The sequence below is a fragment of the Oncorhynchus mykiss genome, chromosome 3 (assembly GCF_057628025.1).
Source record: "Oncorhynchus mykiss isolate SJ-2025 chromosome 3, ASM5762802v1, whole genome shotgun sequence".
Classification (NCBI taxonomy): domain Eukaryota; kingdom Metazoa; phylum Chordata; class Actinopteri; order Salmoniformes; family Salmonidae; genus Oncorhynchus; species Oncorhynchus mykiss.
The window spans coordinates 62,893,437-62,908,816 of record NC_143024.1 but is presented as its reverse complement, the minus strand read 5'-3'; the positions used below and the strand labels follow the sequence as shown (position 1 = coordinate 62,908,816).

At 45.5% G+C, this 15,380-nt stretch overlaps 1 protein-coding gene across 1 annotated transcript in view; it reads right to left on the bottom strand.

Annotated features, from left to right (window-relative positions):
* The window catches only part of LOC110520162 (ATP-binding cassette sub-family C member 4), a 52,383-nt gene that overhangs the window by 30,642 nt on the left and 6,361 nt on the right, over positions 1 to 15,380 (bottom strand). The window contains exons 7-19 of the mRNA XM_021597287.3: positions 15,221 to 15,346; positions 13,780 to 14,029; positions 13,320 to 13,430; positions 12,881 to 12,970; positions 12,180 to 12,371; positions 11,940 to 12,034; positions 11,639 to 11,725; positions 11,412 to 11,508; positions 10,744 to 10,959; positions 7,569 to 7,700; positions 7,361 to 7,398; positions 6,926 to 7,026; positions 6,311 to 6,457 (exon numbers count right to left, since the gene is read on the bottom strand). Of these exons, the coding sequence (XP_021452962.3) occupies positions 6,311 to 6,457; positions 6,926 to 7,026; positions 7,361 to 7,398; positions 7,569 to 7,700; positions 10,744 to 10,959; positions 11,412 to 11,508; positions 11,639 to 11,725; positions 11,940 to 12,034; positions 12,180 to 12,371; positions 12,881 to 12,970; positions 13,320 to 13,430; positions 13,780 to 14,029; positions 15,221 to 15,346 (1,682 nt within the window). The remainder of the gene's footprint in view (positions 1 to 6,310; positions 6,458 to 6,925; positions 7,027 to 7,360; positions 7,399 to 7,568; positions 7,701 to 10,743; positions 10,960 to 11,411; positions 11,509 to 11,638; positions 11,726 to 11,939; positions 12,035 to 12,179; positions 12,372 to 12,880; positions 12,971 to 13,319; positions 13,431 to 13,779; positions 14,030 to 15,220; positions 15,347 to 15,380) is intronic.

Genomic DNA, 15,380 nt, shown 5'->3' with positions numbered 1-15,380 from the left:
ACAATGCAAAATGTTATGTTTGGCGTAAAAGCAACACAGCTAATCACCCTGAACACCCTATCCCCACTGTCAAACGTGGTGGCAGCATCATGGTTTGGGCCTGCTTTTCTTCAGCAGGGACAGGGAAGATGGTTAAAATTGATGGGAAGATGGATGGAGCCAAATACAGGACCATTCTGGAAGAAAACCTGATGGAGTCTGCAAAAGACCTGAGACTGGGACGGAGATTTGTCTTCCAACAAGACAGTGATCCAAAACATAAAGCAAAATCTACAATGGAATGGTTAAAAAATAAACATATCCAGGTGTTAGAATGGCCAAGTCAAAGTCCAGACCTGAATCCAATCGAGAATCTGTGGAAAGAACTGAAAACTGCTGTTCACAAATGCTCTCCATCCAACCTCACTGAGCTCGAGCTGTTTTGCAAGGAGGAATGGGAAAAAAATTCAGTCTCTCGATGTGCAAAACTGATAGAGACATACCCCAAGCGACTTACAGCTGTAATCACAGCAAAAGGTGGCGCTACAAAGTATTAACTTAAGGGGGCTGAATAATTTTGCACATTCCACTTCATGATTGTGTCCCACTTGTTGTTGATTCTTCACAAAAAAATACAGTTTTATATCTTTATGTTTGAAGCCTGAAATGTGGCAAAAGGTCGCAAAGTTCAAGGGGGCCGAATACTTTCGCAAGGCACTGTAAATATTCCAAACTTAGGTCTGGGTCAGTTGCGGGATGCGATAGATCCCAAATTAATACAACCACTAGCATCAAAACAGTTTTTATGCAATGTGGCTGACGCAACAGATCAGAACGTTTATCTTAAAGTGCTGATTAGGGTATTTCTTCACATTATAAGAGCAGCAATGCACACATGGTAGTACGGTATAAGCGCAAATGTTCCATTAGCGGAAAACACCATTATCAAAAGTGAACGCAAATGCAATTATGCAAGTAATGCTTTTATTATACAAAAGGTGCATTTTTAATGGTGAAAATTACCTTCCCCAAACTTGAAATTCACCCGCTGCTTATATACACACACACACACACACACACACACACACACACACACACACACACACACACACACACACACACACACACACACACACGTTAGCCTCTACACCCTTTGTAAAGCGGATTAATGTGCTTAATTTTTAAGAAGTTATTTGGCCACTTTAGTTGTGATATAAACCTTATTAAAACATATAGGCCTATGGGCTAGGCTACATGAGGTGTGCGACCATGATTAGAACAAGTCACAATAAAAAAAGGTATTGTTTCTTATGATGGGCACCATTCACAAGTGATAGGCTAATATTGTCAACCATCAGACTATTCTTGATTTAATCTTCACATATACTAAATAATATATGTGACATTTGTTTCGATTTAGAATGGACCACTATCATGCACCTGTAACGAAACGGAAGCAGCTGAAAAAAAACATGTCATCCATGCACTTAAATAGCGAATGGGGGACGCTTTTTCCCCTGGTATATTTTCATGCCACCCAGGTAGGCTATATGGAGTATAGTTTGCAAGTTTGGTAGGCCACTAATGACCAGCAGCAGCATCAGAGCTTGGAGATGCCTAATTACCGCGACTAAACGGTCATGTGGAATTTGACTGCCATCGTGACTTGTGACCGCCGGTGTGGCGGTAATACGGTCACCGCAACAGCCCGTGTAGTAGTATCTGGTTCATAAATGGAGTACGCTAGGCAGGCCTCAGCTCCCTGTAGTGAGCTTCATTCTCTAAAAACACACTGCCATCTCAGTTAGAGCAGCCAGGAGGGTACGAGCTGACTATAGGAAGGCAGGGAGAATGGAGGGGAGGTTTGGCGGGATGTGGAGGTGACCTAAAAGTTGTCTCGACGGCTCCCAGAGGGTCCCATGGTGGTGGGCCTGTAATCACTTCTCTCCACGGCCGTAAGCAGCTTACAGCTTTATCCAAAACCACCGCTGCCGCTCCCCACTCCCCGGCTCCCGCCTAAAAACATGCATGCAGACGAGGCCAGGGCTTTTCATAACAGCCATTGCATAAACTCAGCCGGAGCATTATTCCCCCTTACAACCCAGCAATGCTTCCAAATCAGCGCTGATTCAAAGTCAAGTGGCGTAAGCATGTTGTACACTTGGAGGCAGACTAATCTTATTCACAGTGTGAGTGGCCCTTTAGCATGCAGACTTCCTGAGGGGAGGGCTCAAGCCAAGGGGGAAGTAACGCGGCTGACTGTTCTTTTCCTAGTCTCTCCGCTTTCTTCTGGAAACAGGAGGGGGGTGAATTATTTGTCAAACTGTGTTTGTGGAAGAGCCCATAATGCATGTATAATGTTACTGTCTAAGCCATAGATGACCTAAATCCATGTGAATCCTGCAGACAAAGCGTACAGAAAAAGGATACATTACCCCGAGTTACATCATACCATGGTTTCAGGGGGTACACGCCAGAGAGCATCACAGAGCCAATCAGCTGTTTTACTAGCAGCTCGCCTTTTCAACTGTGATACAGTTGACATCCCTCCACAAACTATAGGTAAGATCCATTTCAGGGATACAGTCGCACAAAGACATTCAGTGCATGGAAATGCCTATGAGGTAAGACAGGTCCGGAACAATAGCGTCAATCACGACTGGTTGCCGTCAACAATATCACCTATTGTGTGGTGGAGGGGGATAGACACTTCAGGATATCAGCAGCATTAATATCAAACCATTTCTCATGGCGTTAGTCTCCAGGGGTGATTTGCACCCCTTTTTTTGGGGGGGGGGGGGGCTGGCAAAATGTCAGGCCTTTCCGACCGAGGTAGCGGCCCCTTGGGTGGAGACATTAGGCGGGCAGGGCTCTCCGATCAGAGTTGAAGCAGTGGAACAGTGGGGTCTGGAGCTGGAGCAGGGCGTGTGGCAAATCGCTGTTCCCTGTAAACATCTAGATAAGGGGGCCACTATGAGCCACTCCATGTGTGGGCCCCGCTGCTGTTGGGCCGGCCTTTCACTGAGGCGGAAGCGATAATGCAGGGGAATTGGGGAGCGGGCTGACTGCTGCTGGGGCTGGAGGCTGCTGAGGTGGTGGGCTACAACTCACCTGAACTCTTGCGAAGGCCCAGAGGCCTGGGGGCCGGGGCCACCTCCCCACCCCACCGCCGGCACCTTGCTGCCAATACTAATACATTCTAAATCCATTCTCTCCGCTCACACCGCCAGGGTCCTGCAATCTCCTCCACTTCCCTTTCATGCAATTAAATAGTGGAAGTGGTGAGCGAAGGGGAGCTATATCAGCCACACTGCACACACACACATGGCTCCATCTCCACATTCAATTTGCACACTCCGATATCATCGTCCTCTCTGCAGCACTTTCACCACTTCTCTCATACACCGATACTGGAGCCACAAATATAGACATTAAAAACATTGCCTCCGTAGACACAATTAGATTGTCCCGTCGTTACATAGACATTGTATTGATGTTTCCCTGTGTCAACAGACACTGACACCTGGTGCTGAGGTGAACTATCTTGATAAGTGAGGGTAGAGGTTAAAAGGGGAGTGTGTGTGTGTGTGTGTATATTTACATGAGTGTGTGTTGCCTGAACGCATGTACGTGTGAGTGATGACCGTTGGTACCTCACTATGGAGCTGTGCTGATCGGCCAGGGCGAGGGGGGACGTTAGCCCACTCAACGACACTAAATTAAAAGGGATCAACATCAGCTCAACACATCCACTGCTCTATGATGCTGATTTCAATGGAGCAGATCAGGTTGAGCAGTGATTAAAAATAAAAATAAATCACAAAACATGTTCATAAGTATCATATTGGAAAAACAAATCTAGCGCGTTATATCTGGACGTTCGGTGAAAGTTCAAATGTCGCTTCATGCATCATAACCGACTAAATCCATCGAGACATCGTAAGATTGTCAAACTATCCAATAACTTTGTACAATACGAAAAAAGGCCGACCAAGTCATTTAGCCAAACAGTATTGCAGAGCTACAATAGCTAGCCATCAATCATAATCCGCCATTGATTAGTTCAATTGTTATACAAACCACATCTATCGCAAGACAGACTTCTGTGCAGTGGTAATGTTTAACTCCCAGTAAGACGGTATGTCAGCCAACAACATATCAAACACAGCAGCAGCACACATCACTTACAAGTGTAAACAGTTGTCAAATCCTTAACAACGCCGGCATCACTCACACTTTGTTGGCAACACAAGGGAAAGTCACACAGACCAAGTCTGGGAGAGTAAACAACAGCGAGAGACACAGTAATACCAGGGCTGACAATACCCCTGATGACAATAGCTCTGTCTATCGTCTGTTCTATTAATTCAAGGGGAGTACCTGCTTCACAATTACAGCATGAGAAAAGGACAGCATGATTCAGAAGACTTCATAACAGATAAAGACAAACCTTAGAAATGACATTCAAAAAGGCAGAGATATGTTTTGGTGGTTTGATAGATTGTCAATAGCATTTTTTTTAGGGGGGGGGGGGGGGGGGGTGCAAGACCACAGGAGAACTTATATACCTATATTCTAATGGAAAAAGGTTGTGTCTGATCTGAATCCAGTCAGACATACTGGAGTGTTTTCCAGTCTAGGGCTGAAGCTGGAAGGATTGGACCGGTCCATCAATGGTTACTGATAGCAACACAACAGCAATCAGATAGCAGCATCTGTTAAGCCTCTCCTTCACTGCGCTATTAAACAGATGATTCCATTATTCAAACTGTTTGTGCTCCTCCTATGTGTAGATTACCAGGGAGGTACACGCCCAGATAAGCTGTCAGGTAGACGAGCACACAAAAGAACGGCAGCAGCAAGAACAAAACCCAAAGATTCAGACCCACACTGTTTGCTCCAAACGCAACGTCCTAAAGAAACCTGCATCACTACACACACACACACACTTCTAATGCAGAAACCACAACGCTACCAAAAAAGCACCCTCAAATCATACGTGTAGTTTTGCTACCATCTTATTATGACTCATTCTACTGATAAGTTTCCTTCGTGCTGAAAATGCCCAACCGTGCTGATAGTGCTGTACATTCATGTCACTATGGAGAGATTAGCCCGAGTAATTATGTGCCGACAGGTGAACAATGGCATAGGAAAAGAGTAGTTATCAAAGTGGCCCATGATATTTGACCTGGATTATGAATGAAAAAAGGGAAATGAGAAAATATATATTTAACACAGAAACATCAACAACTTTCAGATGAATTGTCAAATTTAAAAAATGGGGAAGAATCAATTTGAACAATTTCAAGTAGACTTGTTGAAACAATCTTTTTAACGGAGCCGTATTGTGACGCAGCCTTGTTTACATGAAGTTAAGGAGGAAGTGTCCTTTAGAGTGGGTCATCTTAGTTGTGGTGTTTTAAAATCATGTCCATCTGCCCACTCCACTCTGTCCAAACAGCTACAGCCTACAAAGCTAATTAAATAAACAAAGATTTCTGATACAGTTCAACTGGCCTTGTATTTGCTCAGCTCTGTCGTTCAAATACCAGACTCTGTCCAAGACCTAGAGCAAACAGTATTCATTCAATATCATTGTTTGCTTTTTGGTTTGCGCTCACGGTTAATAGATAACCCTCTTCTCAGTCATTTCAAAAGACGTCACACCTAAGCACAGACTTATTTCACATGCATTTTGACTAACAATTTAACTCTTGGGTGATTGGTTTTATGATTACAATTTATATGAAGCAGTTCTTGGAAACAAAAATCAACTCTGGGATGTTCCAAATAGACAGCATTGTCCTTAACCCCTAAACAGTACCCATATAACTAACAAGTGGCTCTTTAAAGTCCAGATAAACCTATGATAGTCACCCAGGAAGTGTAACCATATCTAGCAGGTATTATTACTACGTGAACGATTTCTTTAGGTTGATTAATAACACAATATTACTAAGAATAGTGCATGTAATTGATTTCTGAAACAAAACAGATATGAATCAATTGTCTAAAAGCTGTTTTTGTGTTTACCTCAGTGGAGAGCCATTGTAAAGCGGGGACAGACATAGGTGAGCATCTAGCCTACTGTATATGCAAGCCAATGCAGAAACTGATATGTCCCAGGAATAGTCTGCACTCTAGTGGGCAGAATGGTTATTTAAGAGGACTCAAATGTAAGCAAACCTACTGTACTTTTGACACTAAACAGGTAAGGATGGCATCTCGCCTTGAAACATTAACTGGCCCGTTGTGGTTAAAAAAACACATGTGGTTATACAGTGTGTCCTTGAGGAAATGTACACATGGAGATGGCTGGGCCCCTTACCAATGGGATTGATGTCGAAGAAGCGGACAGGGGTGCGGAGGATGGCGGTGAACATGCGGTTGTGGAGGGTCTGGGCTGAGTTCACCAGGACGTTGAAGAACACAAGACTACGCAGGAAGCCAAATACGATGGTGGCCCCTGTTAAACCTATACACAAACAGAACAGGGTACAAAAAGATACAAATACATCAGGAGAGTACATTAGTACTTTACCCCTCTCCAAGCAGGTCAACTGTTCACTTCACTGCACCATTGTTGGAACTGAAAACTCCAAATGGGGCTAGATTCCACTACAATCTCTCCCTCAGTGATTCACTTTTTATTCTTGAAGGCTGAGCTGCCAATAGTGATTGCGAACACAGGCTGAGGGGAAAACTGAAGAGGCGAGGGAGTCATGGGAAGACAATCACATCAGACCTAAGAGCAATCCAACTCTTGAAGACAAGAAAAACACTCCTATCTTCCCTAGCAGCTGAGGCCCGTACACACAGAGTACAGACACTGGGCCTTGAAGGCCTTGGGCTCCAGCCAAAGCCCGGGGATGTGTTCAGTGAATGGCTGGGTTGTGCGGAGCTTCAGTGGCAGACAAAGGGAGCTGAGCTCATTGTGCCTCACCTGCGTAAACACCCAAGTAAAGGTCAAGGTCCAGCTGCTGAGTGGCACTGCTGCCATTGTGGATGGGCTCCGTCACATTGAGATGCTCCTGTTCAGAGGCCCTGCCCGGCACAGAGGAATCAAAGCCACAAAGTCATCAATAGAAGAAAGCAGAAATCTGGAGACAGGGTACAAAGCAATATGTTCCTAACTTGGGATAAAAGGTCAGCCTGAACGGCAACACATCAAAGTCAACAAAAAACGCCATCGATCGGGATCATAAAAACAATGGTATTTCATAAGACCAAATCAACCACGAGCGCTCAAACGGTTCTGACCAATTATTTCATTCATTTGTAAGCAAACAGGTTATGATGTTAACTCAATATCATTTTTGGGGACAAATTCAGCAACTGAACTTAGGTATTAACGGAATCAAAACATTGAATTTCTCACCAGTAAGCAAGCCACCAATCCTGTAGAATATATGTGATCTTGAAAATATATAATGAAAAAGCACATTAGTTCTACCTTCCACATTATTCCTTACAACCACATTGATCTCCTACAGTATGTTAGAAAATGTTCAATAGCCAACTTGTGATTTTTGTTTTATTGCTACATTAAAATACCTTCACTGTGTTGTAGTGTAAAAGCCACTCACATGTGCCAGCAGGTTAAGGAAAACTAGGGCCAGGAGAACCAGGACGTTAGCACCTGCTCTGAAGTACTTCAGATAAAGATGGAGACCGATGGTTCCCTCTGAACGACTCTCCTCCAACACGTGTTGCACTGGCTAAAAACACACACAAATAGTCATGCAAATGATTATTCCTGGACTACATCTACAGAGTAACAATCAAAAAGACTCAGCCGCGTGACAATTTTTTTCTTGAGCAGATGATCAGGGGACCAGAACATAATTGGAAATAACTTGTGGACCGCAAATTGACCGCAAGAAGATTCACAAGTTACAATATTTGACTGAAACAATTTCAAACCTTTCTTCACTTACAAATGTATCACATAGATCTCTATTATGCGTGGGAATACTTTGGAACTAAAATCCCTTGGAGCTGATTTGCTGGTGTTTTTACAGCCTGTTACGTCCAACAAAAATCTTACTTTTTTGGGGGGGAGGCCAAATAAAACTACCCGCGGGCCAAGACTGCCCGCCAGTTGGGGAACCCTGATGTCGGCCCACTGATGGTAGAGCAAGTGAAACCATCTACTGCTCTCTAGTGGGAGAAAAGAGGAAGCAGCAGACAAATGTTTTAACTACAGCAGATTAGATGAGTTTTAGTCACAGGGTATCAGATGTAGTCGCAGGGTACAGTGAAATTCTTATGCTCCGAGCTCCAACAGTGCAGGTAAAAGAAAAGAAGTGAATGAGGGGTAGGAAGTCCTGGGGGAAGGAGGGGGAAGGGAAGCAGGTAGCTGTCTCATGGCTATTCAGCAGCCTGATGGTCTGGGGGTAGAAGCTATTGGCCAGTCTGACAGCTTGCCATGATACTCCTATACTGCCTGCGTCTGAGTGATGGAAGCGGAGAGAACAGGCTGTGGCTCGGGTGGCTGAGGTCCTTGATGATCTTCTTGGCCTTCCTGTGAAATGTGCGTTCGGCTGAGCATTACCACCCTCTGTAGAGTCTTGCGGTCAGTGGCAGTGGAGTTGCCGTACCAGGCCGTGATGCAGCCCGACAGTATGTTCTCGATGGTGCTCCTGTAGAACACTGTGGGCCCTCGGGGACAGGCCGAGTCACTGCCGTGCCTTCTTCACCATGGTGTCTGTGGTTTGACCATTTCAGCTCGGAGATGGGTATGGAGAGGAACATGAAGGCTTTTGACGGTCTCCACAGTGGCCCCACTGATGAGGATGGGGGCGTGTCCAACCTGTTTCCTCCTGATGGCAACAATCAGCTTCTTTGTTTTGCTGATGTTGAGGGAGAGGTTGTTTACCTGGCACCATGTCGTCAGAGTGCCTAACTCCTCTGTAGCCTTCTAGTTGTTGTTGGTGATCATGCCTACTACCGTTGTGTCGTCAGCGAACTTGGAATTGGAACTGTGAGGCTACGCAGTGTCTTGGGTATACAGGGAGTACAAGAGGGGGACTGAGGACGCACCCTTGTGGGGCCCCCGTGTTGAGGATCAGTGTGGAGGAGGTAATGCTGCCAACCTTCACTGCCTGGGGGCAGCCCATCAGGAAGTCCAGGACCCAGTTGCATAGGAAGGAGTTCAGTCCCAGGGTTGTGAGCTTTGTAAGGAGCTTAGAGGGCACTATTGTATTGAAGACCGAGGTATAGTCGATGAAAAGCGTCCTCACACATCCATTCCTTTTGTCCGGGTGGGTAAAGGCAGTGTAATGGCGATTGCACTGTCTGTGGATCTGTCAGGGAGAGGGTCGAGTGTGTCTGGGAGGGAGGAGGTGATGTGGTCTTTGACTAGCCTCTCAAAGCACTTCATGACGACATAAATGATTGCTACGGGTCAGTATTAATTCAGTTCAGTTACTTTCTCTTTCTTGGGCATGGGGATGATAGTGGACATCTTGAAGAAGGTGGGGATAATAGCCTGAACTACAGAGAGAATTTTTCAGAAAACACAACAGCTAGCTGGTCTGCACATACTCTGAGGCCGCAGCTAGGAATACCATTTAGGCTGGCAGCCTTGCGAGGGTTAACACTTCCATACATCCTCTGTGGAGACCGTGAGGACGTACCCCTCGTTGTCCTCAGGGGCTCTCCTCGGCAGTTCAGAGCCTTTATGCTCGACTCGGGAGGGGTTTAGTTCATGCGTTAGGGCGGCGTTCATGATCGTTAGAAGCTCCTGCCACATACGCCTCATGTCCGACCCGCTGAATTGCTCCTCCACTTTGTCCCTATACTTGTGTCTCTCCATCTTGATCGATCTACATAGGCCATATTTGTACTATTTATACATGCAATGGTCCCCGGTCTCCTTGCCGTGTTCATGAGCAGCATTGCTCTCCTTTTCCCCCTACAAGGTTGCCATCAAGCCACGTTTTTTGAAAGAAACCATCGGTATCATACTTATGCATTTTTTCCTATGAATCCGGTGACTCTGTGTATTCATTGATTTAGTCCCCAGAGGCACCCCGGGAACATATTCCAGTCCATGTGATCAAAACAGTCATGGAGCATGGATTCTGACCGGTCAGACCAGCATTTTAAAACAGAGATGACCACCAGAACTTCCCTCAAGTCTTCGTTTGAAGGCGGGATTATATATACAAAACAGTGGAGCTGCTTGCAAGTTCCTGTATGTTTTCCCATCACACCACTTGTTATTGGTAATAAAGCAGATGCCACCACCTTTGTTCTTGCCAGAAAGTCAGTTTCCTAATTCGCTCAATGAACTGTAAACCCCGCTGGTTGTATATAATCCATTTGGATGTAGGAGGAAGGCCAAATCGGATGTCCCTCTGGAAGGAGATCCTCGCTCTCAATTCGTCAATTTGTTCAATGTTTGAACATTTTTCGAGTAGCATGCTTGGCAATGGAGGCATCTCAATCTCACTAAGATGCCTCCACGTCTGCCTCTCAATCAGGTTCTTTCGTTTCCTTCTCTCCGATAGGACTCCCAGGTGCTTCAGCGAAGAGGCTGGACCATGAGCAATGGTCAAAAGTATGGGCTTTGGTCAAAAGTAGTGCACCAAATAGGGAATAGGCTGCCATTTGGGATGCTACCTCAGATATGATCCCACCTCAGATATGATCCCCTGTCATTCTTCTGACAAACAAGACAGAATAGGAAGGTGTGTGCTCTCCCAGGGGATCAGACAGAAATGTGTGGAGGGAGGGTGTTACTACACTGTTACCCACCTCTGGTTGGTCCACTCCCTCCATCACAGAATGCATGGAGGAGGAGAGGGAGGGCATAGAGCTCTGGGATAGGGTGTGTGGGGAGCCGGTGAGTGTGCCTGGGGCAGGCTCCCCCTTCCCCTCCTCCTCGTCCTCCTCATCCTTTTTCAGCAGCGAGGTGAAGTCTAATCCAGAGCCCTGGAGTTCCGTGAACGTACCCCGCGCCACCATGTGACCCTAGAAAGAAAGTTCTTAGGTCAGCCCTCTGAGGTGTGTTTACCAAGTTGTGCTATTCATGGTTTTACCTCCGCCACGTCACTGCCATTGTTATGAATGTTCTACAGACACCGCAGCCATATTGGTGCCCAAAAGTCAAGTCAAATGTTATTTGTCACACATACACATGGTTAGCAGATGTTAATGCGAGTGTAGCGAAATGCTTGTCCAGCCAGTCCAGAGACGCCCAGCCATTCTGAACAGGGGCTTATGACTGTTTCGTCTAAATTACACTAGTGGCCTGAAAACACGATGACATTGATATGCACTGAGTAGAACTCTCAGCCGGGAGTCATCCTTAAATGTAAAAAAACAACAAAAAAAACAATAGTGACTAAATGTGCAACCCATGAATAGAGATGGTATGGTACAGCATTTGAGCCACCAGTACGCATACACACAGACACACTCACTTCCTTCAGAACTAGGATCTGGTCTGCAGCCTTCAGGTACTGCAGCTGGTGGGTGACAAGGATGCGCGGCTTCTTCCGCAACAGGCCACAGATACACCTAGGCAGGTAGACATATAGCAGCACAACAAACAGTTAGAAATAGCTTACTGGTTTTGTCAAAGTATTCAAAATGCATGTGGGAACAATGCTGTGCTAGTGGGAATGCTTCCAGCTGCTCAAGGACTTACTGCTCAAAGAGGTGTTTCCCCACCTCAGCATCCACAGCACTGAGAGGGTCATCCAGCAGGTAGATATCAGCATCCTGGTACACTGCTCTGGGATGGAAGGACACACACACACACAGCTTCATTCACTTTAACCAATGACACACAGTAATACAAGTTTAACGTAAAACAACACATGTTATAATTACAGCAAAAATCAGTTTTCCTGACCCTATGACCTGGCTAGGGAAAACGCTTGGCCCAATTTGTAATATAAAGTGGATGTGTTTCACTACTGCTGTTGGACAGAGAGAGAGAGACGTACCTGGCCAGGCTGACCCGGGCCTTCTGTCCCCCGCTGAGGGTGGCTCCTCTGTCCCCTATCACCTCCAGGTCCCCATCAGGCAACAGCTCCATGTCCTACACATACAAAACAGTAGCAGACTACGACACTTATCACGGGGAATCAATCACATTCACACAGTGCACAGAACGTTTATCGTGATATATTGCATCTAGAAAGGCAACGATTCAGACGGTAGATATTTGTCAATGAGAGTCTTACTCTCTTGAGGGCGCAGGCTCGGAGGACCCTCTCATACTTCTGAGGGTGGAGCGCTTTGCCAAACAGGATGTTACTCCTGATGGTCCCTGGGAAAATCCAGGGCTGCTGGGATGCATAGGTCAGTTCTCCTTTGAACTTGACCACACCCTTATCCGGGGTCAGCTCCCCCAGGATGGTGCTGAGTAGAGAGGACTAAGATATGAGATAAGTTATTAAAGACATGTAGAAAAAGAGGGTAATATGCACATCCCACAATTGAGATAACCGGGACAGTGCAAAAAATAATACTTGGATAAAGAAATGAGAGGCTCGCACACAGAATATTATTGCTCCTCAATTGCCTTTCATTCCTGCAGCAGTGGAGAGCAGCAACATTCTGCGTGGGCCTCTCAGAAGTTAAGATATGGAATTAAGCAGTACAACTACCAGGTGTAAAGTAAGATTAGAAAGTAAATTGTAATTCGATTAAGGAATGCAGTGGCATACTGCCCATTTAAGGCTTTAATGAAGATTAAGGTCAAGCTTTCAGCATAGCCAGCTGTCAAGAACAAAAACACAGGCAAGGTAATACCCTCGCTCTTATAATCATTGATATATTCTCAGGTTTTTGAGTAATACTACCCCATATGCCCTGTAACACATACGGTATGCATCTTCATCTCTAACTTGTAGTGAGCTTTTCACAGTACAAAAAGTCCGACCTTTCCAGCCCCGACTGGTCCAATGACAGCCAGGAGTTGCTCTGACCTCAAAGTGAAAGACAGGTTCTGCAGCGTCGGAGAGTCTAGTGCCTGTTGGGACCACAGAGGAACATGAGTGGGTGAACAACATCCTTGCAGTACATAGGCTACTGTACACATACAGATTCAAGGTCAGGCCTACGTACAACGGAGCAAGGCAGACACTGCTTGGTAATTTGCGTCATGACATCACCTTCCTGAGATCTAAGGTCAACTCTCCTTACTGAAGAGATAAGCTAGCGGTTTTCTAGGAGGGTTGTATGGTTGGCTTAGAGTGTAAATAACAGATGGGAGCATGGTATCAAATCCCGGTGCAGGCTTGTACATGCACTATTTTCTAATGATGCCAAAACAGCTCGAGTCTTGGTCAAAACAACCATGCTGAAATTGGCTTCCCCACCTTGTTCCAGAAGCAGATTAAGTCCTTTATTTCCACCATACAGTCCTTCTTCTCTGCCACAGGGAGTCCAAGATCCTGCGCCGAACCAACTTCCTCCAACATAAGAAAATTCTGTGAGAAAAAAAAAGAGAAGAAAACCCTGAATGAGCCGATCGGCCACACACATTTTAGGCACATAATAAACCTTGTACCGCTGCATTGAATGGAATATAAGAGCATCAGATAATGATGTACTCTAGCCTACAGGTGTCCAATCACAGCAGTATCATGCTCAACTTTACCAGCTGTACCTAGTTCATTCCTGTGTGCATTTACTTTAGTGTAGTGTGAAGTTGCCCTGAGACGCTGATCGTGGGTCAGTTTTGCATTTCCCCTACTAACTGTTAACGCTAGGATTGGGGGAAAAGGAAGCTGACCACTGGATCTGCAGCTAGGGGAAATATAATCCAGGAGCGTTTACCTTGATCCTGCGGATGCTGATGAGAGCCTCAGAGACCTTCTCTACGGCATTCGGGAAGAAGAGGGTGACTGTGAGTCTCACAGCCCCGTACAGAGAAACGGCCACAAATACCCGGCTGGCAGAGATCCTGTTCCCCATCAACACATAGACAGTGAAGGTGATGAAGACGATGATCTTGCTGGCCACAAAGAAGGAGGCCATGTTGAGGCCTCTCAGGTAAGAGCTCTTCATGATCTTGGAGATCTCCTTCCTGAAAGTACAAGGAGAGGGAGAGGTTTTCAGATGTTTGTTTTGCTACAAAGATATTACAGTACTGTGAGTTCCATGCCTAAGGAGCAGAAGGCTGCTAGGTCACAAATCTGATGTAATCTGATGTTGACCTCTTGAGTTTAGCCTACAGTATAATATTAGAACAAACGTGTTGATCATGTCTAACGTTCCCTCTTAGAATAGGGGGACTAAGGTTGTGGTGGGGAGAGTGGTGGCAGTAGATGACATTCTGTTGAATGAAGAGAGTACTTGTGTGTGGTATAAGAGGTCTTTAATTTAGGTATCTGACAGTGTTTTTTTCCCCCCAATCCTGGCACTACACACCCGATTCCAGTAATAAACTCAACAAACCCTTGATTAGTAGAATCAGGTGTGTAGTTCTACAGCAAAAAACTAAGGTTGTGTTCCTCTGCTCGGATGTTTCTGGCGCATGACAGAATAGGTATTTTACGTATCAGCTAACCTCATCATGTCTCCTAGCAATCTGGTGCCTGACGACACTGTCCATGAGTGGCACGCAACCATTGGTTTATGCATGCAACGTCTCAGCGAGGAAAAGCCCCCCCCCCCCCCCCTAAAAAATGTGCGTTCCTTTGAGTCTCCAGGACCAGGATTGAGAAACACTAACCTAACACGTTTAAAGTCAAACTCGGGACACTGTCAGGTTCTGACTAGCTCGGGTCCTCATGCCTGGCCAGGCTAACTATGACTGACTTAAGGGTAGAGCACGATGCAAGACTTCGCTCTCACACAGGATCTGCACCTGCGTACAGATTTGTTTCTTGCTGTTGCTGTTAGAGCGTAGTAGCCACGGGACTAAAACAGCAAAGAAGTCGGGCCTCGTGCTTCGACGCTCTTAGTTGTGGAATTTTACCCACTATGCTGTTTACTTTCTTCATCATATGGCTGAGTCTGCCTTTAATTAATGTATACAATAGCACAAAGTTAAGAGGCAATAGGACATCCATCCTCACAAACTTCAACATGTGAAATACTGTGCGTTGGGATAGTATCCACTTTCAAAATTGGGTTGATTTGGCACTGGGAAACGGTAGAACTGTTCTGATAGAGTTTGAATAGTTAAAATATGACTTCAAGCTATACAATTCAGACTCAATCGTCGTAAACCATGTAAATCAAACACAAAATAAGTAAATCAAATATAATTCACCTTCTGACTTCATCTACCAGAGCTGCAAAAGGCTTCTCCCAGGCATACATCTTGATGATCCGGATCCCAGAGACCACTTCATTCATCGTGCGTATTCTGTTGTCTGTCAAGGCTGCGGTTGTGCCCCTAAACATTGTAAGAGACAAATCACTTTATCTAG